This window comes from Rana temporaria, chromosome 6, assembly GCF_905171775.1.
Source record: "Rana temporaria chromosome 6, aRanTem1.1, whole genome shotgun sequence".
In the NCBI taxonomy this organism is placed as follows: Eukaryota; Metazoa; Chordata; class Amphibia; order Anura; family Ranidae; genus Rana; species Rana temporaria.
In genome coordinates this window covers 117013284-117039732 of record NC_053494.1, presented here as the reverse complement: position 1 = coordinate 117039732, position 26449 = coordinate 117013284, and the positions used below count along the sequence as shown (strand labels likewise).

At 42.3% G+C, this 26449-nt stretch overlaps 1 protein-coding gene across 1 annotated transcript in view; it reads left to right on the top strand.

The window, feature by feature from the left end:
• CDK15 (cyclin dependent kinase 15) overlaps window positions 1-26449 on the top strand; it is a 241037-nt gene that overhangs the window by 89243 nt on the left and 125345 nt on the right. Inside the window, 2 exon segments of the mRNA XM_040357238.1 lie at window positions 12653-12746; window positions 24216-24279. Of these exon segments, the coding sequence (XP_040213172.1) occupies window positions 12653-12746; window positions 24216-24279 (158 nt within the window).

Below are 26449 nucleotides of genomic sequence, written 5' to 3'. Positions count from 1 at the left end.
ATCCGTTTTGCCATACAGATTTGTACGATTTTAAAGCTAAAATCGTGAGTAAAAAACGGATGACAAAATCGTGGTGTGAATGCACCCTAAGGGATAAAGTTGTGGAGAAGTTTAAAGCAGGGTTAAGGTATAAAAAAAAATCTCAAGTTTTGAACATCTTACGGAGGACTATTAAATCCATCATCCAAAAATGGAAAGAGTGTGGCACAACTGCAAACCTACCAAGACATGGCCATCCACCTAAACTTAGGCCGGGCAAGGGGAGCATTAATCAGAGAAGCAGCCAAGAGGCCCATGGTAACTCCATGGAGGAGCTGAAGAGATCCACAGCTCAGGTGGGAGAATTTGTTCACAGGATAACTATTAGTCGAGCACTCCACAAATCTGGCCTTTATGGAAGTGTGGCAATAAGAAAGCCATTTGCAGTTTGCGAGAAGCCATGTGGGGGACACAGCAAACTTAATAAGAATACTGCAGCTACCTTTTGTACCACCACCCCCTCTCTTTAGAATGTAAGCTCTACAAGCAGGGCCCTCTTGTACCTTCTGTATTGAACTATACTATAATTGTGCTGTCACCCTATACATTGTAAAGCGCTGCATAAACTCTTGACACTATATAAATCGTGTATAATAATAACAACATGTGGAAGAAGGTGCTCTGGTCAGATGAGACCAAAATTGAAAGTTTTGGCCTAAAAGTAAAACGCTATCTGTGGCAGAAAATGAACACTGCACATCACTCTGAACACCCCATCCCCACCGTGAAACATGGTGGTGGCAGCATGATGTTGCGGGAATGCTTTTCTTAGCAGGGACACGGAAGCTGGTCAGAGTTGATGGAAAGATGGATGAAGTTATACAGGTCAATCTTAAGCCTCATACACGCGGTTCGATTGTTATACTACTGAGCGTCTGATTTTGGTCAAAAGGGCGTGTGCAGGATTTTGGCTAGAAAACTAACTATCCGCAAATTGTCGCTCGACAAACATGAAAGTAGTGACGTACTATGAGAGTATAAAGAGGAAGTTAATTTCTCAAGCGCCACCCTTTGGGCCCCTTATGCTAATTTCATGTTAGTAGAAGTTTGAGCGTTGATTCACACTTTTTTGTTAAGTTATTATTATTTGGATGGCAGATAGCATCTCTAATTCAATTTCTGTTTTTTTTTTTATTTTGTTTTTCTGCACAATAAAAAAGTTGCGTAGAATAATACTTGGCTATGTGTTTTTCTCCAAATGACAGTTTGGGAGTAGGCAATTACATTAACCTCCCTGGCGGTATGATTATTTCAGAAAAAAGGTGCTGAAAGCAGTACCATTATTTGCAAGGAAATTTGGCGTTTTATACTGTAGGTCTGTAATTCTTAGGAATAACTCACTTAAATCTGTCCAAACAAGAGTCTAGTAGGCATCCCGGGTATGAATTTTTTTTTAAAACAAAATTATAAATTATAATAAATAATTATAAATAATTATAACAAATAATAATATAATTAAAATAAAAATTATTCAATAATGTAATCAACTTAAAATCACTGAAAATTGCTCAGTTGCAGACTTGTTGCTGTCATTACTTTTTTTTTTATGACGAATTTCCCCACAAATCGCTATCGCACAATTCTGCAAGTGATTATAATTTATTATCGCTATTTTCTAGCTGCTCTAAAACCATTTTTGACATAAAGGGACACTTTTGGTTGCTATGGACAATCTACAGTTTGCAGGCAGAAAGAACAGTTTTTATTATATAAAAGTACATGTAGGACACTGGACAGACCACTAGGGACAAGGGGGTGTGTATTTTTTACATACAGTACTGTAATCTGTAAGATTACAGTATACTGTATGTATAGTGTTTGTTTATGTTTTTGAATTTGGCGCCGTTCTCGGCTCCCGTGAGTCGTAACGTCGCAGGGAACGGAGATCGGCGGCACACAGAGGCACTGTGTGAATCGAGCGAGGTCCCGCTCGCTCACACAGCGCGGTGGCATCGCTGGATCCAGGGACAAGGTAAGTAAACCAAGCCTATGGATGCTGCGAGGCAAGCCCGAGTCTGACTCGGGGTTACCGATCGTAGCCAAAAAATCTCACCCCGAGTCCGACTCGGGAACATCGCTCAGAAGGTTAAAAACAACACAATGGAAAATTAACAAGGGACACCAACATAGTTGTATCTTTGATCCTAAAAACTCAGGGATAATGGTGTTGTGGTAACTTCCCCAAAAAATCAAACAACAACCATAATATTAATATTGTTTATATCACTACAAAACAAATGCATTTTAAAATACGTTTGACATAACTACATCAGTATCACCATTAAATAAGCTTCATTAGTATCCCATTAAAAAAGATGAGAATGTGTGCTGCATTTGACATTTCATCAATTGCCATGTCACGAATGTTAATTCTAGATTGTGAACAGTAGTTTACAAGACTGAACTCTTCCCGGTCGTTCCTTGATTCCGAGCATGCGTGTTTGTACTTTCGACTTTTGTGTGACGATTTCTGTACTGACCATCTGAAAATCAGACGTTGCCTTCACATCCGACAAAAATTTTATGGTCTGCACATCCAGCTTTTGTCTGACGAAAAAGTGAAATTTGCTGTCGAAAGCACCGTACTAATGATAGGAAAATCCACAGACAGCTCGTCTTACGAATTTTCCCATCTGATTTTCGCATCGTGTGTATGGGCCTTTAGAAGAAAACCTGTTAGCATCTGCAAAAGACTTGAGACAGGGGTGGAGGTTCACCTTCCAGCAGGACAACAACCCTAAACATACAGCGAGAGCTACAATGGAATGGTTTCGATCAAATCATATTCATGTATTAGAATGGCCCACTCAAAGTCCAGACCTAAATTCAATTGAGAATCTGTGGCAAGATTTGAAAATTGCTGTTCACAAACGCTCTCTTTCTAGATGTGCAAAGCTGGTAGAGACATACCCCAAAAGACTTGCAGCTGTAATTGCAATGAAAGGTGGTTCTACAGAGTATCCACTCAAGGATGCATGTCACACTTTTAAAAAAAAAATATTTATTTTTTATTTGAAAACCATTTATAATTTTTCACTTCACAATGATGTGCCACTTTGTGTTGGTCTATCACATAAAATCACAATAAAATACATTTACGTTTTTGGTTGTAACATGACAAAATGTAGAAAATTTCAAGGGTATGAATACTTTTTCAAGGCACTGTATATATTGCAAAAGTATTCATACCTCTTGAAATTTTCCACATTTTGTCATGGCTAGGTATATCCAAGAAAATAAAGTGAGATCAATAGACAGGTGGTATGTGCTTCAACTAAAACAAGCATGCACATTGAGCAGCAGTCAGTTTTTAATTCATCATAAAATCCAGTCTATCTTTTTATGTATATGGTACGTCTTTAAGGGCAAAAGGGCATAGAAATGAGACATAGGCGAGGAACAAAAAAATAAAAAATACGGAGCTATACAGAGCCTGGCTCTGAATGATATTCTGTGTTTTGTATGCATGCAGTCCCTGCTAGCATGAGCTGCAGAAGTAGGATGAAAGACAATACAAACTGCTTTATCCTGCCAGTGGATGATGGTGCAGAATACCAAGTAGCCGCTATTAGTAAGGATCGCTCCAATTTTAAAACAGTACTAGTGATATTAGTTTACCAAGCCTAAAATACCTTGCAACACAAATAACCAATTTCCCACGTACAGTATATATGATTTGAGTATAAAGTAACACAAAATTCTGCTTTAAAAACAAAAAGGCTGTTCAAGTACAGTATACTGTATATTTTTAAAGCTGAACTCCAGGATTCGGCTATATTTTATTTAGCAGAAGATGCTCTCCGATGGCCCAATTAAACTGCAACCAGATTTATCAAAAAAGGGCTTACTTTTTATACTGTGATTTTTATAGCTTTGATAGGTGCATTTGCAGGCGGAGCTAGCGTGGATACACATAAAGTGGGTGGATCAGACCGGGAGTCTGAGATTCCTGGGTCCACCCCCTACAGCAAGTCAGGTGTAATTACTTTACAGCTCACTGTTAAATGTACTATAGCGGGGAAGTTACAAGACCGGTGGCTAGGGGGATAGAGAGCATAATGGCCACCAGTCTTATGTAAGGGAAGTTAAGGGAAAAGTGTGCTGTAAACCACTACAGAAAGGATAATTTTCTTACTACTTGGATAGCAATCAATGGAAAGAAGAACATTTTGCTTAAAGGTGTAAATGCACCTTTACAATGATGCATCCATATTTCTGCTTTAACTCAAAAGAATGCCTTATGTTGCTCCCATAAAAAATACGTTTTTGCAGGTTGAGATGTCTGGGGCTCACACTATTGCGAATTGGAGGCGGTTCCCCACATCCAATTTGCAATAGCAGGAGATTTTGACCGGCTCTCTATGGAGCCGCTTTACATATTTCCGCTGCGGCTTCGTCTTCTGGTCCATTTGAGGTAAAAAATTCAAGCTAAAATCGGACCTGAAATAGTGAACGGGGATGCTCCGGACCCCTGCTGTGAGCCGCATGCGAAGATAGTGTGAACCCAGCCTAAAGTAATGAATGTGTATAGATTATTTTTGGAGAATAAGGATACTGTTACTTTAATAATAATAATAATAATTATTGCTGTCGTTCAAGGGTTGCATTTTACTGATAGTTGCAAAGCTTTGTCTAGCTGTAATGTGATGTGTTTACTTTCAAATATTGTCATTTTTTTTCATATATACTGTATATACTGGCGGAAGATAGGTATGGGTATGTCTTTTTAGTGTATATCATTCACCAAAAATATGTAACTGTTCCATAAAAGATAGCAATCACTTTAGTTGATGTATTGTATGTATCTTTACTGTATTTTTCTATAAATAACATTTTTGCTAATCATACATTTTTATTGTATTGCTATGCAGTTTGTGTTTTTTTTACTGCTACTACGAAGGATGGCAATGGCTGCGTGAATAGGCTAGTTGAATAAAATATCTCTGTTTGTTGGATAGTTTGATGTTTATTATAAGAGCAGAAAATTGAATATAGCAGTCTGGCGACTCATGAGGCCATTAACCACTTTAAGACCGGCCTATTTTTCAGACTTGTTGTTTACAAATTAAACATTTTTTTTACACCCTAGAAAATAAAATGGAAGTTGTTGCAATACTTTCTGTCACACCGTATTTGCGCAGTGGTCTTACAAGCCCCCCTTTTTGGGAAAAATACACTTTTTGGAATAAAAAAATAAGTCTTTTTTTTTAATATTGTGAAAGATGATGTTTCGGCGAGTAAATTGATACCCAACATGTCACGCTTCAAAATTGCGCCCGCTCGTGGAATGGTGACAAACTTTTATCCTTAAAAATTTCCAAATGCGGCTTTTAAAAAATTCTACAGGTTGCATGTTTTGAGTTACAGAAGAGATATATGGCTAGAATTATTGCTCTCCCTCGATTGCGGCAATACCTTGTATGTGTGGTTTTAACACCGTTTTTATACAGTATGCAGGCGCTGCTCACGTATGCTTTCGCTTCTGCACTAAAACTCAGCGGGACAGGGCACGTTAAAAAAAAATGTTTTTTTTCTTTTATTTCTTTTTTTTTTTTACATTGTTTTTTTTTTTTTTTTTTTTTAAGTGTGATTTTTATTCCTATTACATGAAATGTAAATATAAACAAAACATGACAGGACCTCTTAAATATGAGATCTGTGGTCAAAAAGACCTCAGATCTCATATTTACACTAAAATGCAATAAAAAAAAGGTTGTTTGAAAAAAAAAAAAATGTCCCTTTCTAAGCTATGGGCGGAAGTAACATTTTGCAATTGTATGGAGCCAAGTTCCCCTCACTCAGCTCCATATCTAACACGGAAGAGGATGCGATCGCCTCCGACGCTGCCGGCCGCTCCGGTAAGCGGTGGAGGACACCCCCCTCCCTCCACTGATAAATCCGCTGCAGAAACCACTATTATCTGAAAGCTGACCACCCGCTGAAAAAGTGGATACCGGGATTATGTCTGCTAGCTGCTGCCATAACAATGATTTTCAACTTCAAAGTACCGCCGTATAATGATGGTGGGCGATCCATAAGTGGTTAAGAACTCATGAACATGGGAAGTCTTGTTCAGAAATCTACTCCCCCCATGATTGTGCACAGGTAGCACTGACAGAATAGAGCAAGGTTTCTCAACAAGGATTAAGTGGAACTCAAGGGTTCCTCCAGAGGTTGCTAGGGGTATGAGAAATTTCTACCTTTGAGGCCTCGTACACACCACCGGTTTTCTGGGCAAAAAACAGCAAGAAAACTGCTGGCAGAGCTTTTTTGACGAGAAAACCGTTCGTGTGTACGAGGCTTTCAGGTTTCTCGCCGGGAAATCTGGCCAGAATCTCAACGAGAATAAAAGAGAACCTGCGTTCTTTTTTCTCGTCGAGATTCTTGTCGCCCTGTTTCCCTACGAGAAACCCGAGAGTGTGCATACTTACCTGTCGCCGTGGAAACCTGCGCATGATCAAAATGACTTTGAGGCATGCGCGGTAGCTTCCACGGCATAGAGTGAAGCAAGATGCCGGCAACTGCATAGAATGTATAGAGCGCATGCTCGTCATATGCGATGACGTCACCACGTTCTTGCCTTTCAAGAGAACCACGGTTCTTTTGAAATGTCAGTGTGTACACTCGGGCGGCAAGAGATTCTTGCCAAGAATCTCGTTGGGAAAAACAATGTTTTTTTCCTGACGAGATTCTTGCCTGTGTGTACGAGGCCTTAGATAAGTTCCACTGACACCATTGATCCTTTTTAGCTATCTGCAAGGGGGTAAGTCTTCCCAATGACCACAAGTGTAAGGAGCATTCTTCCCACTGACCATAACACTAGTGTATCATGAGTTATAGATATAGGGCTAGATTCAGGTAGGGGGACGTATAATTGTGCGGGCGTAGCGTATGTTATTTACGCTACGCCACCGCAACTTACAGGAGCAAGTGCAGTATTCACAAAGCACTTGCTCCGTATGTTGCGGCGGCGTAGCGTAAATGGGGCCGGCGTAAGCGCGCGTAATTCAAATGTGGAAGGGGGGCGTGTTTTATGTAAATCTATGATGACCTGACGTGATTGACGTTTTGTACAAACGGCGCATGCGCCGTCCGTGTACATATCCCAGTGTGCATTGCTCCCAAGTACGCCGCAACAACGTATTGGTTTCGACGTGAACGTAAATGACGTCCAGCCCTATTCGCGAACGACTTACGCAAACGACATAAAAATTCAAAGATCGAAGCGGGAACGACGTCCATACTTAACATTGCGTGCGCCTCATAGAAGCAGGAGCAACATTATGCCGACAAAGCCTTACGCAAACGACGTAAAAAACTTACCGCCGGGCGCATGTACGTTTCTGAATCAGCGTATCTAGGTAATTTGCATACTCTACGCTGAAAAAAACCGGAAGCGCCACCTAGCAGCCAGCGTGAGAATGCACCCTAAGATACGACGGCGTAAGAGACTTACGCCAGTCGGATCTTAGGCTAATGTCGGTGTATCTTGCTTTCTGAATACAGAAAGAAGATACGCCAGCGCAGCTTTGAATTTACCCGGCGTATCTTTGGATACGCCGGCGTAAATCAATGCTGAATCTAGCCCATAGTAATTTTAGCAGGGGTTCCCTGCATTGTTAATTTCATAGAATAAAACATTTTAGACATTTCGACTAACTTAATACCATTTTTGTCTACTAAAATACCACTAAAACTAAAACAATTGAGATGACTAAAATACGACTAAAACTAAAATGCCATTTTAGTCAAAAGACTAAGACTAAAACTGAAATGAAATTTGATGTCAACATTAACTCTGGTCTGTGGTGCATGTTCATACCTCACCATAAATAATAACATATTAGATTTTTCACTCCAGCAGTATATAATGAGTTTGTAAATTGTAGAGACATGCTTAAATAATGCGTTACAATTTAACTACACCCATTAGATTTTAGATGAATAACATGAGTTTTAGGCCCCTTTCACACGGTCGGACCGTTCAGGTCTGCCTGTCAGTTTTGTCGGCGGACCTGAACGGCCGCTCCATGCAGTCCTATGGAGCGTCAGATGTCAGTGGATAAATGTCCGATGACATCCGACCCGATCCGATCCACCAAAATCAGACGGATGGCGATATGTCCCCATCCGTCCATGGCAGATCGGATCGGGTGAGATCTGATGAAAACGGACATGCTGTCCGTTTTCATCAGATCTTTCCATAGAAGACAGCTGCGCTGCACAAGCCCCTCCCCGCTCAGTGAGCAAAAAGGGACATGTCATCTGCCGGCTCAGCGGAGATCAACGGAGAGATCTCCCGCTGAGCTGGCGGGAGCTGGCGGACTCCGTAGCGACCAGTGTGGAAGAGGCATTAGTCAACTAAAATGTCCTGGAGATTAGGTCGACTAAATGCAACTAAAACTAAAACAATTGCAGAAGACTAAAATGGGACTAAAACTAAAATGCCATTTTAGTCCTAAGACTAATGCCCCGTACACACGATCGGAATTTCCGATGGCCTAAAATCCGATGGACTGTCCAAAACGCGGTGACGTAAAACACTACAATGAGCCGAGAAAAATTAAGTTCAATGACTCCGAGCATGCGTCGACTTGATTCTGAGCATGCGTGGGTTTTTTCTCCGTCGGAGTTGCACACAGACGATAGGAATTTCCTATCGTTTTTTTTTTTCCATCGGAAAAAAAATAAAACATGTTCTATTTCTAAACACCGACGGAAAAAAGTCAGATGGGGCCCACACAGAATCGGAATTTCCAATGAAAAAAGTCCATCTGACTTTTTCCATCGGAAATTCCGATCGTGTGTACGTGGCATTAGGCTAAAACTAAATCGAAATTTGCTGCCAAAATTAACACGGGTTTTCCTGAGACCAGAACGTTTTTTCAAGGGTTCCTCTTTGTTGAAAAGGTTGAGAAAATCTGGTATAGAGTGTCGTGATTGTGTGCCTGCTGCAGATCTTCAAATCTTCAAAGCATATGTATCATAAACGGGGGCCTGCACTGATAACACCATTTGCTTTTAATTATGAATTCCTCAAGCATGTACAGTAACATGTCAGAGAGGTCAGTAACAGCTGGTACACAAATGTGGACAACAGAAAGCTTTTTGATTTTCTTGTTGCTAATTTGTTCAATCATCACCTTGTTCATTTGATCGCTGTCAGTTAGCAGGATGCTCAGATCTTACAAAAAACAGGGATAGCCTTAAGGGTTCCTTTAGGCTGAGCAGCCCCATTATGTAGCTATTACTGACTGAACAAGGGCACTGTTATCCTACATTTGCATCCTGTGCCAGCACAATAATGATGAATAGGACCAATAGAAGTGACTGACTTAAATAATTAGCTGCCATTTATTATAGGGTTTCCTCCATATCTGCAAAGTGTTGATCAGTAGCATTTATTTCAGGCCTTGGAAAGTGACTTACAAGGTTGTATTGTCATATTGTAGGAAGTCCAGCAATATTAATAGTCATTTTTGGGGGAAAAGCCTGTAAGGCCGCGTACACACGACTGGTCCATCCGATGAGAATGGTTCGACGGACCGTTTTCATCGGTTCACCGATGAAGCGGCCTGATGGTCTGATGTGCGTACACACCATCAGTTCAAAATCCGATCGGGTCAGAACACGGTGACGTAAAACACAACGACGTGCTGAAAAAAAGTTCAATGCTTCAAAGTTCAATGCTTCCAAGCATGCGTCGACTTGATTCTAAGCATGCGCAGGTTTTGAACCGATGCTTTTGTGTACTAACCATCGGTTTGGAACGATCGGTCAGCGGTCCATCTGTTCGATTTTAAAGCAAGTTCTAAAATTTTGGTCCGAAGGACAAAAGACCGATGGGCTGTACACACGGTCGGTTTGGTTGGATGAAACTAAACTTCGGTCCATTCTCATCGGTTTGGACCGATGGTGTGTACGTGGCCTAAATGTACAAACAAAGATAACACAAACTGTTTTGTAATAGGTGACGAGATAATAGAAGAAAGCAAAAATAAAACTTTTTAAAAAATGTATCAAGGGACTTGTCAATGTTGTAACAATAAAATGACATAAAGTAACACCTTGTTTTAAAGAAGACAAACATCACATTAAGAGCTGGTTCACACAGGGGCAATACGACTCTGGGCGCGATTTTGCGAGGCGACTTTAGCGCAACTTGGGGCGACTTACAAGGCGACTTTAAGTCGCCTCCAGGACAGTAATCAGCTCTGTGGGAGGGAGGGGTTTGCCTGAGAAAAATTGTTTCTCTTCCTGTAAAGTTGCTTCAGTTAAGACAGGGGATCCAACTTAGAGGCGACTTCCATTGAAATCAATGGGTAAAAGTCGCCTTGAAGTAGTACAGGAACCTTTTCTGAAGTAGGAGCGACTTCAGTAGTGTACATTAAGATGGCTCTCATTTGACATGTCGCGCGACTTGGGGCGACACAAGTTGCCCCCCAGGTTGAAGTAGTGTGAACCGGCTCTTAACCACTTCAGCCCCGGACCATTTTGCTGGTCAATGACTGGGCCACTTTTTGCGATTCGACACTGCGTTGCTTTAACTGACAATTGCGCGGTCGTGCGACGTGGCTCCCAAACAAAATTGCCATCCTTTTAAAAAAAAAATGACGTGCGGTTCCCCCTAAATATCCATAACCAGACCCGTTATCCGAGCACGATGACCTGGCCGGCCGCAGAAATGAGGGGGGAACAGAGTGCGGCCCCCCCTCTCCTGAACCGCACCAGGCCACATGCCCTCAACATTGGGAGGGTGCTTTGGGGTGCCCCCCAAAGCACCTTGTCCCCATGTTGATGGGGACAAGGGTCTCATCCCCACAACCCTTGCCCGGTGGTTGTGGGGGTATGCGGGCGGGAGGCTTATCAGAATCTGGAAGACCCCTTTAACAAAGGGGACCCCCAGATCCTGACCCCCCCTGTGTGAAATGGTAATGGGGTACACTGTACCCCTACCATTTCACGAAGGAAGTGTAAATTCTTGTAAAAAAAAAAAAAACACACACCGTAGAATAAAGTCCTTTATTAATAAAAAAAAAGAAAAAAACTCCAGCGGTGATAATCCACTCGTTCCCGACTTCCTGCTCCAACGTTGTCCTGATCCAGCGACGGGTGCGGGTGATCTCCAGCGATGAGAAGATCCATCCATCCAGAGCGCAGCATCGCCGACCTCCACTCACCGCTGGACAAAGCCCAGCAAATGATGCGCTGAAGCTGTGACATTACTTATATAGGGGAGGCAGGGCCACCCGTCACGTGACCCTGCACCCTCTGATGCACCCTCTGCTACGTCACTGGGGAAGCCCAGGAAGAGGGAAGACTGGGCTTATCCAGTGACGTAGCAGAGGGTACTAAAGGACTTTATTCTACGGTGTGTGTGTTTTTTTTTTTTTTACAAGAATTTACACTTCCTTCGTGAAATGGTAGGGGTACAGTGTACCCCATTACCATTTCACACAGGGGGGGTCAGGATCTGGGGGTCCCCTTTGTTAAGGGTGTCTTCCAGATTCTGATAAGCCTCCCGCCCGCATACCCCTACAACCACCGGGCAAGGGTTGTGGGGATGAGACATGTTGGCCCAGTTTCACAAAGAGTTACGCCGGCGTATCAGTAGATACGCCGACGTAACTCCGAATCTAAGCCCGTCGTATGTTTAAATGTATTCTCAAACTGAGATACACTTAAACATGCCTAAGATACGACGGCCTGCGCCATCGTATCTTAGGGTGCAATATTTACGCTGGCCGCTAGGTGGCGCTTCCATTGCGGTCGGCGTAGAATATGCAAATGAGTCGTTACGCCGATTCACGAACGTACGCTTGCCCATCGCAGTAAATTTACGCTGTTTCCGTAAGAGAAACGCGGCGTAAAGATAAACATGCCCCCTAGGTGGCATATACAATGTTAAGTATGGCCGTCGTTCCCGCGTCGCAATTTGAAAATTTTACGTCGTTTGCGTAAGTCGTCAGTGAATGGGGCTGGACGCCATTTACGTTCACGTCGAAACCAATGACGTCCTTGCGACGTCATTTAGCGCAATGCACGTCGGGAAATGTTAGGGACGGCGCATGCGCAGTATGTTCGGCGTGGGAACGCGCCTAATTTAAATGATCCACGCCCCCTACCCGGATCATTTGAATTAGGCGGGCTTGCGCCGGGGGATTTATGCTACGCCGCCGCAACTTTACAGGCAAGTGCTTTGTGAATCAAGCACTTGCCCGTAAAACTTGCGGCGGCGTAACGTAAATGTCATACGTTACGCCGCCGCAGTTTTGCGCAAGTCTATGTGAATCTGGCCCGTTTTGTTTTGTTTTTAAAAAAAATCCAGTATTTTTTCATTTATATAGCAAAAAAAATAGAAAACCCAGTGGTAATTAAATATTACTAAAGCTCTATCTGCCTCAAAAAAATGATTTGATTCGGGTACAGTGTTGCATGACTGAGTAATTGTGGGAGCACTGAAAGCTGAAAATGTACCTGGGCATGCAGGTGGTAAAAGGGTCCAGTATTGAAGTGCTTAATAAGGTCCGGAGGTGGAAACCCCATTATTAAGAAATCTAAGTCCTGGCAAGTGTATACTTTTAACATACTGCTGTTTTTTATTGTTTTTCAGGGGCGCAGGTTGCATATGCATAGAAATGCTTCAGGGATACCCAGCGTTCTCTGGGGTTTCAGATGCCTTTGAACAACTAGAAAAAATCTGGTCGGTAAGTTCTTAAACATGTCTTTAAAATTCTTTAAAAGTCATAACTGTTGCAAAAACCTGCACCTTACTTTTGCACTTGCATTGGAACAACTTACTTTTTATTATTACGTTTATTCGGCAATGTGCAGCTGCTGACGCAGAGTCTACACCATCCAGTGGCTAGCTTTCTCCCTGGAACATGCCTAAAGTATTCTTTCATGTTTGCAAACAGCAGAAAGCTCATGTAACAGCCCATCTGCAGGATTATGAAACTGGGAATAAAAAAAAAAAAGTAGCTCCACCTACAGGGACTATGGATATGCACACAATTTCAAGTAAGAAAAAATATTTCAATACTAATAAAGCATTTTGAGTCAGTGATTAATATTTAAAGTGATACTAAACACACAGGCCCGGATTCACAAAGCACTTACGCCGACGTATCTCGAGATACGCCGCGTAAGTGTAACTATGAGCCGTCGTATCAATGCGCCTTGCCCACAATCTGAGATACGCCTAAAAATAGGCTTCCTACGACCGACGGAACTTGCCTATGCCAATGCCAAGCTGCGGTTTCCAAAGCAAAGTCCTTTCTTGTATTAAGAGAGGTATGGACTCCAGAGACAGAGATATAATTTTGCCCCTGTACAAATCATTAGTAAGACCTCATCTGGAATATGCAGTTCAGTTTTGGGCACCAGTTCTCAAAAAGGATATCAGGGAACTGGAGAAAGTGCAGAGAAGGGACACCAAACTGATAAGAGGCATGGAGGAGCTCAGCTATGAGGAAAGATTAGAAGAACTAAATTTATTCACTCTTGAGAAGAGGAGAATAAGGGGGGATATGATCAACATGTACACATATATAAGAGGTCCATACAGTGGACTTGGTGTTGAGTTATTCACTTTATGGTCAACACTGAGGACAAGGGGGCACTCTTTACGTCTAGAGGAAAAGAGATTTCACCTCCAAATACGGAAAGGTTTCTTCACAGTAAGAGGTGTGAAAATGTGGAACAGACTCCCTCCAGAGGTGGTTCTGGCCAGCTCAGTAGATTGCTTTAAGAAAGGCCTGGATACTTTCCTAAATGTACATAAAATAACTGAGTACTACAATTTGTAGGTAAAGTTGATCCAGGGTAAATCCGATTGCCTCTCGGGGGATCAGGAAGGAATTTTTTCCCCTGCTGTAGCAAATTGGATCATGCTCTGCTGGGGTTTTTTGCCTTCCTCTGGATCAACTGTGGGTATGGAGTTGGGTGTATGGGATTGTACTGTGTTTTTTATTTTGTTTGTTTATTTTTTGTGGTTGAACTGGATGGACTTGTGTCTTTTTTCAGCCTGACTAACTAACTATGTATCGTGGACGCATATTTACGCTGGGCGCATTTTCCGCTCCTATTGATTTTCTATGCACTAAGGCAAATGAGGGAGATACGCCGATTCACGAACGTACTTGCGCCCGGCGCCATAATATACGCGGTTTGCGTAAGTCGTACATCCGGCGTAAAGTTATTCCCCATATATGAGGCGCAACTCATGCTAAGGTATGGACCAGGGAACACAGCTGTCGTATTTTACGTTGTTTACGTAGTACGTGAATAGGGCTCGGCGTAGGTTATGTTCACGTCGTAGGCAGTGATCCGTCGTATCTTAGGGAGTAGTTCCGACGTGATTCTGAGCATGCGCACAGGGATACGTCCACGGGACGGCGCATGCGTCATTCGTTTTAAATACTTGTATGGCACTCGGCCCATCATTTGCACGGGGTCACGCCTCATTAGCATGGCTCACGCCCACTTCCACCTACGCGGCTTACGCCGAGGGAACCCAGCGCAGTTTGGGAGGCAAGTGCTTTGAGAATTCGATGCTTGCCTCTCTGCGTGACGTCGGCGTAGCGTATATTGGATACGCTATGCCGGCATAAATATGCGCCAATGTATATGAATCCGAGCCACAGTGCTTAATTGCCATTATCACGTCTATTTATGTAATAAAGATCATGTTGTTATATTTAGTTTAATATAAAAAAATCATCTGAATAATCAATACTGTTCAGAGGTCACATGGCCTTTATTGGGTCTTTCCGGTCCCCACTGAAAGTTCCCGAGGGAGGAGTTTCTAGTATTCTGTTGATATATGAATTTGTGCCTACACAGCGTTGATTGGTGCTTTGTTGGTCACATGACATAAAAATGCTTTCACAAAACAGAATTAAAGAATAGCAGCAAAGGGCCAGATTCACAGCCAGGCGGCGCAGCGTAACGTAACCGATTTAGGTTACACCGCCGCAAATTTTCTGGCTAAGTGCCCGATCCACAAAGCACTTACCTGGAAATTTGCGGCGGTGTATCCTAAATCCGTCCGGCGCAAGGCGGGCCAATTCAAATGGGGCGGCTACCATTTAAATTAGGCGCGCTCCCGCGCCGGACGTACTGCGCATGCTCCCGACGCAAATTTCCCGACGTGCTTTGCGCGAAATTACGACGCGCCAACGTTTTGTGAATCGCGACGTGAAAAAAAGACTTGCGCCGGGAAAAAATAAATAAAAAAAAATTCAAAAGCGACGCGGGAAAGACGGGTATATTTTTACATGGTGTACTAAGTTTACACTTTGTAAAAGGTGTCCTATCTTTGTGACGGCAAACTAACACTTGCGGCGACGTAACGACGGGAAAAAGTTTCGTGGATCGCCGTAACTGCTAATTTGCATACCCGACGCTGGTTTACGACGCAAAATCCCCCCAGCGGCGGCCGCGGTACTGCATCCTAAGATCCGACAGTGTAAAACTATTACACCTGTCGGATCTTAGGGATATCTATGCGTAACTGATTCTATGAATCAGTCGCATAGATAGAAACAGGGATACGACGGCGTATCAGCAGATACGCCGTCGTATCCCTTTTGTGAATCTGGCCCAAAGTGTTTTAAAGCTTCATACAATATTTCAAAGCAAATGTTTATTATTATTTTTTTATTTATTTTTTGCATTAACATGGTGTAGGTGGAGTTTAACCACTTCAACCCTGGAAGATTTTACCCCCTTCCTGACCAGTGCACCTTTTACAATTTGGCACTGTGTCGCTTTAACTGACAATTGCGCGGACGTTCGAAGCTGTACCCAAACAAAATTTGCGTCCTTTTTTTCTCCCACAAATAGAACTTTCTTTTGGTGGTATTTGATCACCTCTGTGGTTTTTATTGTTTGCGCTATAAACAAAATAGAGTGACAATTTAAAAAGAAAATAATATTTTTAACTTTTTGCTATAATAAAAATCTCCAATTTAAAAAAAATATAAAATATTCTTCATCAGTTTAGGCGAATATATATTTGTCGCAGTAAAGATACGCCGTTTACGTAAGGCGTTTTCAGGCCTAAAGATATTCCACCAAAAAGATGGCGCAGCCAATGTTAAGTATGGACGTCGGAACCGCGTCAAATTTTAAAAAATTTACGTCGTTTGCGTAAGTCGTCCGTGAATGGGGCTGGGCGTAATTTACGTTCACGTCGAAACCATTAAGTCTTTGCGGCTTAATTTGGAGCATACACACTGGGATACGTCCACGGACGGCGCATGCGCCGTTCGTTCAAAACGTCATTTACGTGGGGTCATGCTTTATTTACATAAAACACGCCCACCTCCTCACAATTTGAATTAGGCGCGCTTACGCCGGGACATTTATGATACACCACCGTAACTTAGGATGCAAGTGCTTTGTGAATACAGCACTTTCCTCTCTAACTTACGGCGGCGTAGCGTATATGAGATACGCTACGCCTTCCTAACGTTAGGCATGTGTACCTGAATCCAGCTAATAGTGTCTACAAACTATGGGAAAGATTTATGGGATTTTTTTTTTTTTACTAGTAATGGCGGTGATCTGTGATTTTTAGTGGTACTGTGACATTGCGACTGACAGATCGGAGATGTTTGACACTTTTTTGGGACCATTGGCATTTATACAGCTGATATGTGTAAATGTCACTGACAGGGAAGGGGTTAACACTAGGGGGCGATTAAGGGGTTAATTGTGTGTTCCCTCAGTGTGTTCTAACTGGGGGGATAGGATTGACTAGGAGAGGAGACATATTGTTTTTCCTACTTAGTAGTAACAAACAATTTGGCTCCACTTCCCTAACAGCACAGGGATTTGTGTGTTTACACACACAAATCCCCATGCTGGTGCTTGTGCACACGATTGCATGTGGCCGGTGGCAATCGTGTCTGCCGGCCACATGCATCCGCTCCCCCATTGCGTGCGTCCTCTGGTGGCCGCTATAGGAATGGAAGTACCCATATGGGATTTCGCCCAGGGGAGCCATTTTGCCGCAGTATATCTGCATGAGCCGGTGGGGAACCGGGTAAGTTGACTGACAATAGCTTTGTTCACACTGTAAATAGATCGGGAGGTCATTCTGCCAATAACAGGCTGTGTCACACCGCTCCAGCCTGTGTCTATTATCTATATGTGCTAGGAATAACAGAATGGTGAAGCCTTCATTAATCACTATCGTATATTCCACTTCCATAGTGCTTAACAATATGAGGACATGGACGAGAGGGGATCAAGGGGGGGTGTAATTTACCACTGTGTATAAGTCCACATGTGTGACTCTATAGTTACATGGGCTGCACAGATAAGAAAAAGGAGCAAATGAACAGTCGGATGGGAAGTTAAAATGGAGCATGCTCAGTAGATATCAAAAGCTGGTCTACAGCAGGGACACAGACAAGGAGGGAGGGACAGTGAACAATAGGTTAAAACCAGGATTTTTGCTCTAGCTTTCATGCACAGAAATACTGTATGTGTAGGAATATTTCTATACTCAGGGTTATAAGAAAAAATTGGCATTTAACAAATTCTGTGGATGATGTTCCCTTTAAAAGAAAATATGAAAAGTCCATATATATATATATATATATATATTTTAATCACAAATTTAAAGATAGCCATTTGGCTACATTTATCAGAGAATGATGCACATGGCAGATCAGCAGTCATAATAGCATCAATGTAATAACAGCATATTAACAGTTGGTATCACCAAAATTTGCAGCTCAGTAAGAACAATAAAAAAAACATTTGCCTTGTGGTGGGGAAGAGTCATTGTGAGAGTATCGACCAGGGGAAACATACATGTTGCAATTTGTTAATGAAGAAAAAGTATTCACCAGTCAACTGCAGTATTTATTCTCAGAAGAGTGCCGTAATTAAATAATAGAGAGTGGGCATACGCATCAACTACATGCATGGCTATACTTGTACAAGGGTTGTTGGGAGAATAAAAAAAAGGTTTGCATTCAGCATTTTCATTGTTAGTTAACTCTGTTTAGATTTCATTTACCATGAAGTAGTCCCCCTAAGGAGGCGATTCAGGATTCCACTATGAGGAGCTAGAGCAGGCGAGCCCATCCATGTTGACCAACTTTTATAGCATTTTTAAGGGCACTTCCTGTTAGTATGTGAGTTTTTTCCTTTTCTTAAAGAGGAGCTTTACTCATAACTTTATAAAAATTGTGTTCTTTAGCAAGGAACATACATCCCACATAATAATTATGCTACCAAAATTGGTGTGTGGTGTAAATTGCCTTAATTTTTACTACTTATTGCTGGAGGCTGCTATTTTGCTGAAGCCCAGAGCCCCTGAACAGCAGTAAATCTTTAGGCTGTCAGCAGATCAGCCTGTACATTTTCAGCACAGTGCCAAAAAATACAGAGCAACTGAGCATGTGCAGAGCATGGTGAGTCAGTGAATTACTGTCTTGTAAACAGTATAGGGAATTATTTTTAATGTTTTACATATCTATGCCTGCAAAATGGGCCAGCCTAAAGTGATCCAGCAGGACTTCATTTTGTGTCTCAAGTTCCACTTTAAGTGAGTTGATTAAGGTTTTCTCAAAACTTTCTAACCTTGCGGGCTTTGAAAAATGGTAAGTGGCAGGGTTGACATCTTTGTGACAAATGTTGAGTCTTTTCAAACCTACACAAGGAATTCTCCCTGCCCAGACATTCCTTCTATATTTAAAGTTGCGGCACCCAGTGTAAACACAAATGTGTGCTACACCTCTTTTCTTCTCTCCCTTTCCAATAATTACAAATATAGCTCAAGTGAGAAAAAACAGAAAGGCCTAATTGCCAAGATATATGAAGCTTTACTCACAGCTTGTAAGCCTAGTCTGGCTATCTTTTTAGATATTTGGAAGATATATTTCAAGTTATAAACTGCGATGGAGCTTTGGCCGGGAGTCCTGGCCGTGTGTATGCTCCATCGCAGTTTTTCCTATAGGAAAACTGCCAAAAAACGCCAGGGAAAAGGGGGACTGGTTCTCCCTTTTTGTCCAGCGTTTTTTGGACAGTTTTCCCGTCGGAAAAACTGCGAGGAGCATACACACGGCTGGGATACCCGGTCAAAAGCTCTCCTCGCAGTTTTCCCGTCGGGAAAACTGATCGTGTGTACGAGGCTCTAGCCTCCCAAACTTTGTGGATCAGTGTCAAGGTTGGTGGAAACCCTTCTGACATTTTGTTTGTTACAAATATTTTGCAAATAGCAAACTTCCACTTATTGCATTGAGGTGTTCATTTGGTGGGTGGAGAATTGACAGAGTTTTTTTTTACCCCTGGGAAGGTTTAGTGGTAAAGGAAACATTTATCCAATGTCTATCAGCACTTCTTTGACATTTTTAGAGATGCACCATTTACACCTAGAAAGTGATAGCGGGGGTTCTTAATATATCTGCATGCAACATCATTCTAAATCTTTTATTCATTGCCTGACCTTTTGTAGGCTTTCCCCACTGCCTACAGAAGGTCCCACTTCACAGGGTGTATGCTTTGATCACAGTGCTCAAGTTAAAAAAGGAACATTTATCATTCAAATTTTATCTTTCAAGAATTACCAAGCTTGTCAATCAATGTATGAATACGACTTCTTATGAAGTTGGTTCTCTCTATCTCTCTTCTTTATTTCCTTAATACAAAACATGTCACTGCACAAAAAGAGGGGACAAATGTTCTTTACAGCGGATTTTTATACATACAGCACTATGGTGACAGCAAAATATGCCTATAATGCATACCAGCGTAGCATGTGTTAGGCTAGTGTAACACAGATATAATATACAGTAAATATAAAACCTTAAAAAGTCCAAAGTTCAATAAAACACTGTAGCAGCGCTATTCCCAGACCAGCGTCTGAAACACTTCTATATGTCCATAATAATATAGGAAATCGGATGATAGTGCTGATAGATAGACAGAAAGTAAATCTTCAATTAGTGCTCCTTTCACCAGAGGGGGCGTTCACCACGTGGGGGGATAAACCCCTTAAGGGGATGCACTCACCACAATAAAGTAAAAGTAAAGCCTTGAACATGTATCTCTGTATATCTCCTGGATGTTGCACTCTCCACCAGCCAATGTGTTTATGTTCAATCAAATCGCCATCACATGGAAACAGAGGGAACTCAGATAGTGTGATATTGTTTAAATAAATATAAGTTTTATTGAGCCCCAAAACACATCCCCTAATACATTTTGCGTACCATAAATATAAAAGTGTCAAGCATAGAAAACAATTATTGCCAGTACTGTGCCTGTATGCCTCTCGTGGCCGGACAGTGTAGTTTGCTGGAAGCAGACTTTTTCCTGTTCCTGGTTTGAGGGCTGTACAAGATGTCAGGTCCTTGGATTAGCGTCACGCCCTGACGCGTTTCGTCATTGGTTGACTTCTTCTGAGACGCCCTCAGATAAACACATTGGCTGGTGGAGAGTGCAACATCCAGGAGATATACAGAGATACATGTTCAAGGCTTTACTTTTACTTTATTGTGGTGAGTGCATCCCCTTAAGGGGTTTATCCCCCCACGTGGTGAACGCCCCCTCTGGTGAAAGGAGCACTAATTGAAGATTTACTTTCTGTCTATCTATCAGCACTATCATCCGATTTCCTATATTATTATGGACATATAGAAGTGTTTCAGACGCTGGTCTGGGAATAGCGCTGCTACAGTGTTTTATTGAACTTTGGACTTTTTAAGGTTTTATATTTACTGTATATTATATCATTGCTACTCCCGTTTTAAGCAGCAGCTTTTATCTTGTTTTATTTATTTAAATACCTGGGCTCAACACTACCTCAGTGTGCATCCTAAGCGCTGAGCAGTGCTGCGATTTAGAAGGAAGGGCGACATCAGCATTTTTTTAGTGTAACACAGAGCCTGATGCCTAGGTCAGGGACTAATGCTGGCTGGAGTTTCTTCTGCCTATAGCATTACACCAATTTTTGGAACTAATGTGCCCCAGTTCCATTGACCTGAATTGGCGAGTTTGACCGGCGATACCATTTATGATATGGGGTAAAAGTGTAGCGCTAAAAAGTTCATAAATTAAATTCAATGGTTTGAAGATGCCAAAAAGTTCATAACAAAATCCACATCAGTGAGATGAAGAAGGTATGAAGCCGTGACCAACACCTGTTAAAACTGTTCCTTACCAGAAATGCATAGGGTATCAGCATTGAATAAACAAGATCCACGGCTCCTCCTACCCAACGACCAACCAATACAGCGATAAGGAAACTTGTTTGTAATGGCACACCAGATATGCTTGGCTGTGATCCCAGCAAACTTGGCTACGCATACACTCCAGAGATGAAGCTCAGTAGTCACACATGTAGAGGATGGAAAGAAAAACGCTCAATTGCGCAGACATCCAAAAACTAGAACATTTATTAAGTGTATGCTAGGCATAAAAACTCACATTATGTGAAATGGCAATAAGCAAAGAGGAAAGAGTCCAGCGCTTCCTACCAACAAGGTGGTTTCTGTAAACTCCGTCTGCTCCAGTGCATCACGCGACCCTCAAACCACCTGACGTTTCATCACCAGCGCACATCAGCGTGCATCTTCAGGGGCGTACAATTTATGAACTTGACAAGCCACATTAAATGGACTGTGGCCAACAGCCAATGTTCCAGTCGAACTCATGTTCGACCCGAACATAAAACTCATCCCTATTCAGAAGTAGTATGTGGGTGTGGTGTGTTGATTCCTCTTTTTTAGGCTGGGTTTACACCTATGCTAAATGGATGCAGGTTTCTCTGATTCCCATGGTAGGAGATTGTGACCGACTCTCTATGGAGTCGGTTCACATATCTCCGCTGTGGCTCCGTTACGAACTTGCGTGTTTTGGTCCGTTTCAGGTCTGAATTCAGCCCAAAAATTCCACCTGAAATCGGACCTGAAACGGTGAACAGGGATGCACTGGACCCCTGCTTTGAGCTGCATGCGGCAATACTGTGAACCCAGCCTTATACTTATATTTGATGTGTGTAGGAGCCGCTTAGTTCTTTTCCACAATAGTGCAGAGGCAGCCAGGCAAACAGGAACAGTTCACTCACTCCGGCTCAATAATCAGCCTAGGGGCTCTTACAGTAAAGATTGCTGAAAACACGTAACTGGAGAGAACAATGGGGTATGGGATACTCCAAACAGCAGCACAGTCTTTCACTCACAGCTGTGGACCAGGAGAATGTTTACCACTTGCTGACCAGCCGCTGTCATTATACTGTGGCAGGTCGGCAAGATCCTGCGAATCGTCGTAGCTGTACGTAGGTCCCTTTAAGCGGCATAGCAGGCGCACGCCCGCCCGCTGCATCGCAGGGGTGCAGATGCTCGTGACCGGCGGTCGTGATGACCGCCCGCCTCAAGCGAATGTGGGTATGAGATGCAAAACAGGGTTGTGTGTGTGTAAACACACAAATCCCTGTTCTGTGAGGAGAGATAGATAGTGAGTTCCTAATAGCTAGGAACCACATACTGTCATTTCTTCTAGTCAGCCCCCCCCCCACAGTTAGAACACACAGTCAGGAAACAGTTAACCCCTTGATCGCCCCCTAGTGTTAACCCCTACCCTGCCCGTGACATTTTTACAGTAATCAGTGCATTTTTATAGCAATAATTGCTGTAAAAAAATGCCAATGGTCCCAAAATACCAGTGTCCACTAGGTAATAGCAAGTCTTTCACTCCCAGCCAGTGGTGGCTGATGCTCAAAATATTTGGGGGGGGGGGGGGCGCAGACAAACTGAAAAAAAACCCCATCAATTGCTGCCACTATGCCCATTAAACGCAGACACTGTGCCCATCAAACGCCACCAGTTTGCCCCCTCAAATTCAGACAGTTTGTCCCCAAATGCAGCCAGTTTGTCCCCAAATGCAGCCAGTTTGTCCCCAAATGCAGCCAGTTTGTCCCCAAATGCAGCCAGTTTCCCCACAAATGTAGCCAGTTTGTCCCCAAATAAAGCCAGTTTCCTCCCAAATGCAGCCAGTTTCCCCCCCAAATGCAGCCAGTTTCCCCCCAATGCAGCCAGCCCCCCCCCCAAATGCAGCCAGTTTCCCCACAAATGCAGCCAGTTTTCCCCCCAAATACAGCCAGTCTCCCCCCAAATGCAGCCAGTTTCCCCAAATGAAACCTTATAGTTATTATACAGAAGTGACTGACGCTGACGAGCGATCAGTTCACCAACGTTGCTGTTCAGGATACTTTGACTAACTTCTTTTCATCATTTACCATTTGCGGATTATAAATTAATGTGCACCAACCGGCCGCAACGTGGACTTTAGTCTCGAGACGTTCCTTAGCTGTTTTGCAGGACTGCTCGCTAGAGGGAGCTCTCGGGCATAGATTGCTTACACTAGTTTAGTTTAACTGAATGGTACCATTCTTAGCTCAGATACTTTCATTACTGTTACTTACTGATTCCCGCAAGGGCCCATTCAGAATCATATTGTGTCATTGCATAACAATTGTTTACCTGTGTTTTCAAACCCAAATTTGCTTTCTTTAACCAATATAAAGTAAACTTATCTGTTTGGTTTAAATATATTGACTGTGTGGAGTGTACTTTTCTCACCTGGAGGGACCATCCATTAAAGCAGGTAATACTGTTGATATACTGTCATTTCATGTTGTGTGCCTGCTATTGTGACTCCAGCCAAGCAGAGGTCAAAATACCCCCACCAGGTTTCTGATGTGTCAAGGGAGGGTTCGAGCCAGTTAAATAGCCGAGCAAAGAGAGAGTAGATCCCAAATCAACCAGCGGCTCCTGAGGGGGTAGCGCTACATATTATATGATTATGACTCCGTGTTAGAGTTACAATAACACTAAAACTTAAAAATGCAACAAATGTGAAGGATAATAAAGCAGAATCTACTGTATTATTATTGTAGGTGTAGAGGTTTCCGAAAACGTGAAAATAGGCAAGAGAGGTATGTTGCACTTACCTGAGAGGTGCAAGAAGTTATCCTTGTCTTATGAATGCACAAGGTTTAACCCACCAGCCTCGATTAGCTTTGGTTACACTCAAAATGTAAATGTTGTTGCTAAAGCAGAAACTTTTGTTTTGTTAGTGAATATTGTGAGAACTGTCTTTGTACTAAAAACAGCTGTTAAGTCCTGTATGTTTAAAATATCATTCTTTTTTTACAGGTAATAGGAACTCCAACAGAGGACACATGGCCTGGTGTATCTCAGCTTCCTAACTACAAGACCGGTAAGCAAATAACTTTAATTATTATGAATGCAAAACAGAACATTAGGTCTATTTAAGGCAAATGTGTTTTGTGAATCCTTTATGCCTTTGCACAACCATCACAAATAATCACGATATTGTGTATAACATGTTTATTTCCTATGATCATCAGCCCCATCTTGTGGCCATAATGTGGTGTTTTCCTGACTAAGGTAGAGATCAGCACATATAGATTTGAGTTGCCAAAGACATAGATAAAGGTCACCACATCCTATCAATCACAGACCAAAACCAAATTACCACAAAGTGGACTTTTGAGGTGTCCCTAGGATTACACAGGTACAATAAATTATAAAATAAGGAGGGGATATACATCCCTTAAAAAAGAGAGTATTCAGCGCTGACCAATAAATCACCTAAATAGCAAAGATTGCAAGCTAGCACTCAAGGTTAACTCCAAAAAAACACCTCAGATGAACATATAGCAAAAAGCAGTGTAGCGCAATAATAAATGTCCAAAAGAAGCTAAAATAAGATCATAAAAAGTCCATAAGAGAATGTGGTAAGAGCACAAATAGTTCTGATGCAAAAATGCAGTGAAGACAAAGACGATTTGACTGGTGACAGTGATCCCTCCACCTCAGACAGCTTGGCCTCTCACCTCATCCACTCGGCCTATAATAGGTCACAAGGCAGTAAACCCACACTCAGGGTAGTAATCGAGATCCTGCACATTTAAAAGCACTCTATGCGAGCGCTGGTAAACACCGCGTGTAATCGTTTCTTAACGAAATGATGGCCATGGGTGACGTCAGACATAGCTCCTCCCCCCAGATGCATTTCGTCCGTGGGCAGGACTTCTTCAGCGCGGGGTCGGATCTACGTTGAAGGCCCGCAGTAAACATATAAAGCGTCATGGCCACCGTCAATCAGTCAATCAGTCTCCCTGATAGAGCGGCCCAATCACAGCTGATATCACAAAAAAATATATATTTATTTTTTTAAACACCAGGGGAGACGTTTCACTGACAAACAATTGCACAGACAAAGGTATAATGTGTGAAAGAGACTGGCGCTTAATTACAAATGTTAAAATAGGCATACAATTCTTTCTACATACTTCTCTCTTAACAGATATGTATCAAAGCGTATTTGTATATGACAGGTAAACCACCTGATATGGAGCACACACCCCTACTCAAGGGGATTCCAACAGTATCGTTTTCTTTGTTGTCATAGATTAAGTATCTCTCTAAACATTTTGCAGAATTCGACACCTGCCTCTTCAGGAGAGCGAGGAATAGAGAGGTATAGACAATGCAATATATACCTTATTATAATGAGAATATAACCTACAATGAATAACATACATCTCAATGAACAATTACTTGTAAGTCAGCTCAAATAGGATATATTTGTATTACCACAAAATACTAATACGCACAGTATAAATACGGATTCATCTGGACACGAGCACATGAAGTGGCACCAAGTATTCAGCAACCTAGGGAATTCGGACGCTTTAAGCTATTCCCACGACGTGCAAACGTAGGGAAACACCCAGGCAAGACATCTAGGGCAAAAACAGAACTAGAAAGAGCGCTCATAAGCAAGTTTTTCAAAACACAAGGTACATCTCAAACACGCATATAGAATAATGTCCTAACAGACAAGAGATACCACAGGGGTGACTATGTTGACAATTTCTCACTAAAGGCTCAAGAATTTTCATATAGGCCCCTTTCACACTGGGCCGTTTTTCGAGCGTTATTCAAGCATTTTTCAATCGTTATTCCAGCGTTTTTCGAGGGAAGCCTCATCTGCAATCCCAATGTGCTGGTAAAGCACCGCTAAGACTCTAACGTTTTAGGGCGTTTTTGCAGTGTCTCAGTGTGAAAGGGCAAGGCGTTTTTACAGCGCTTTCAATTCATTTCAATGGAGAGGGGCGTTTTTGGAGCGTTTTTTTCAGCGCCCAAAAGCTGCTCCAAAGATGCTGCTTGCAGGACTTCATTGAGATGCATGGAGAGCGTTTTATGAGCGTTTTAATAGCGCTATTTTTAACGCTAAAATGCTGTAAAAACGCTTCAGTGTGAAAGGGGTCATAGTGTGCACACAACTTTCAATTGCTGATGCCAAATTTTTGTACGAAAATTTCCAAAGGGACAAACTCCAAAAAATGTTCTCATACGGG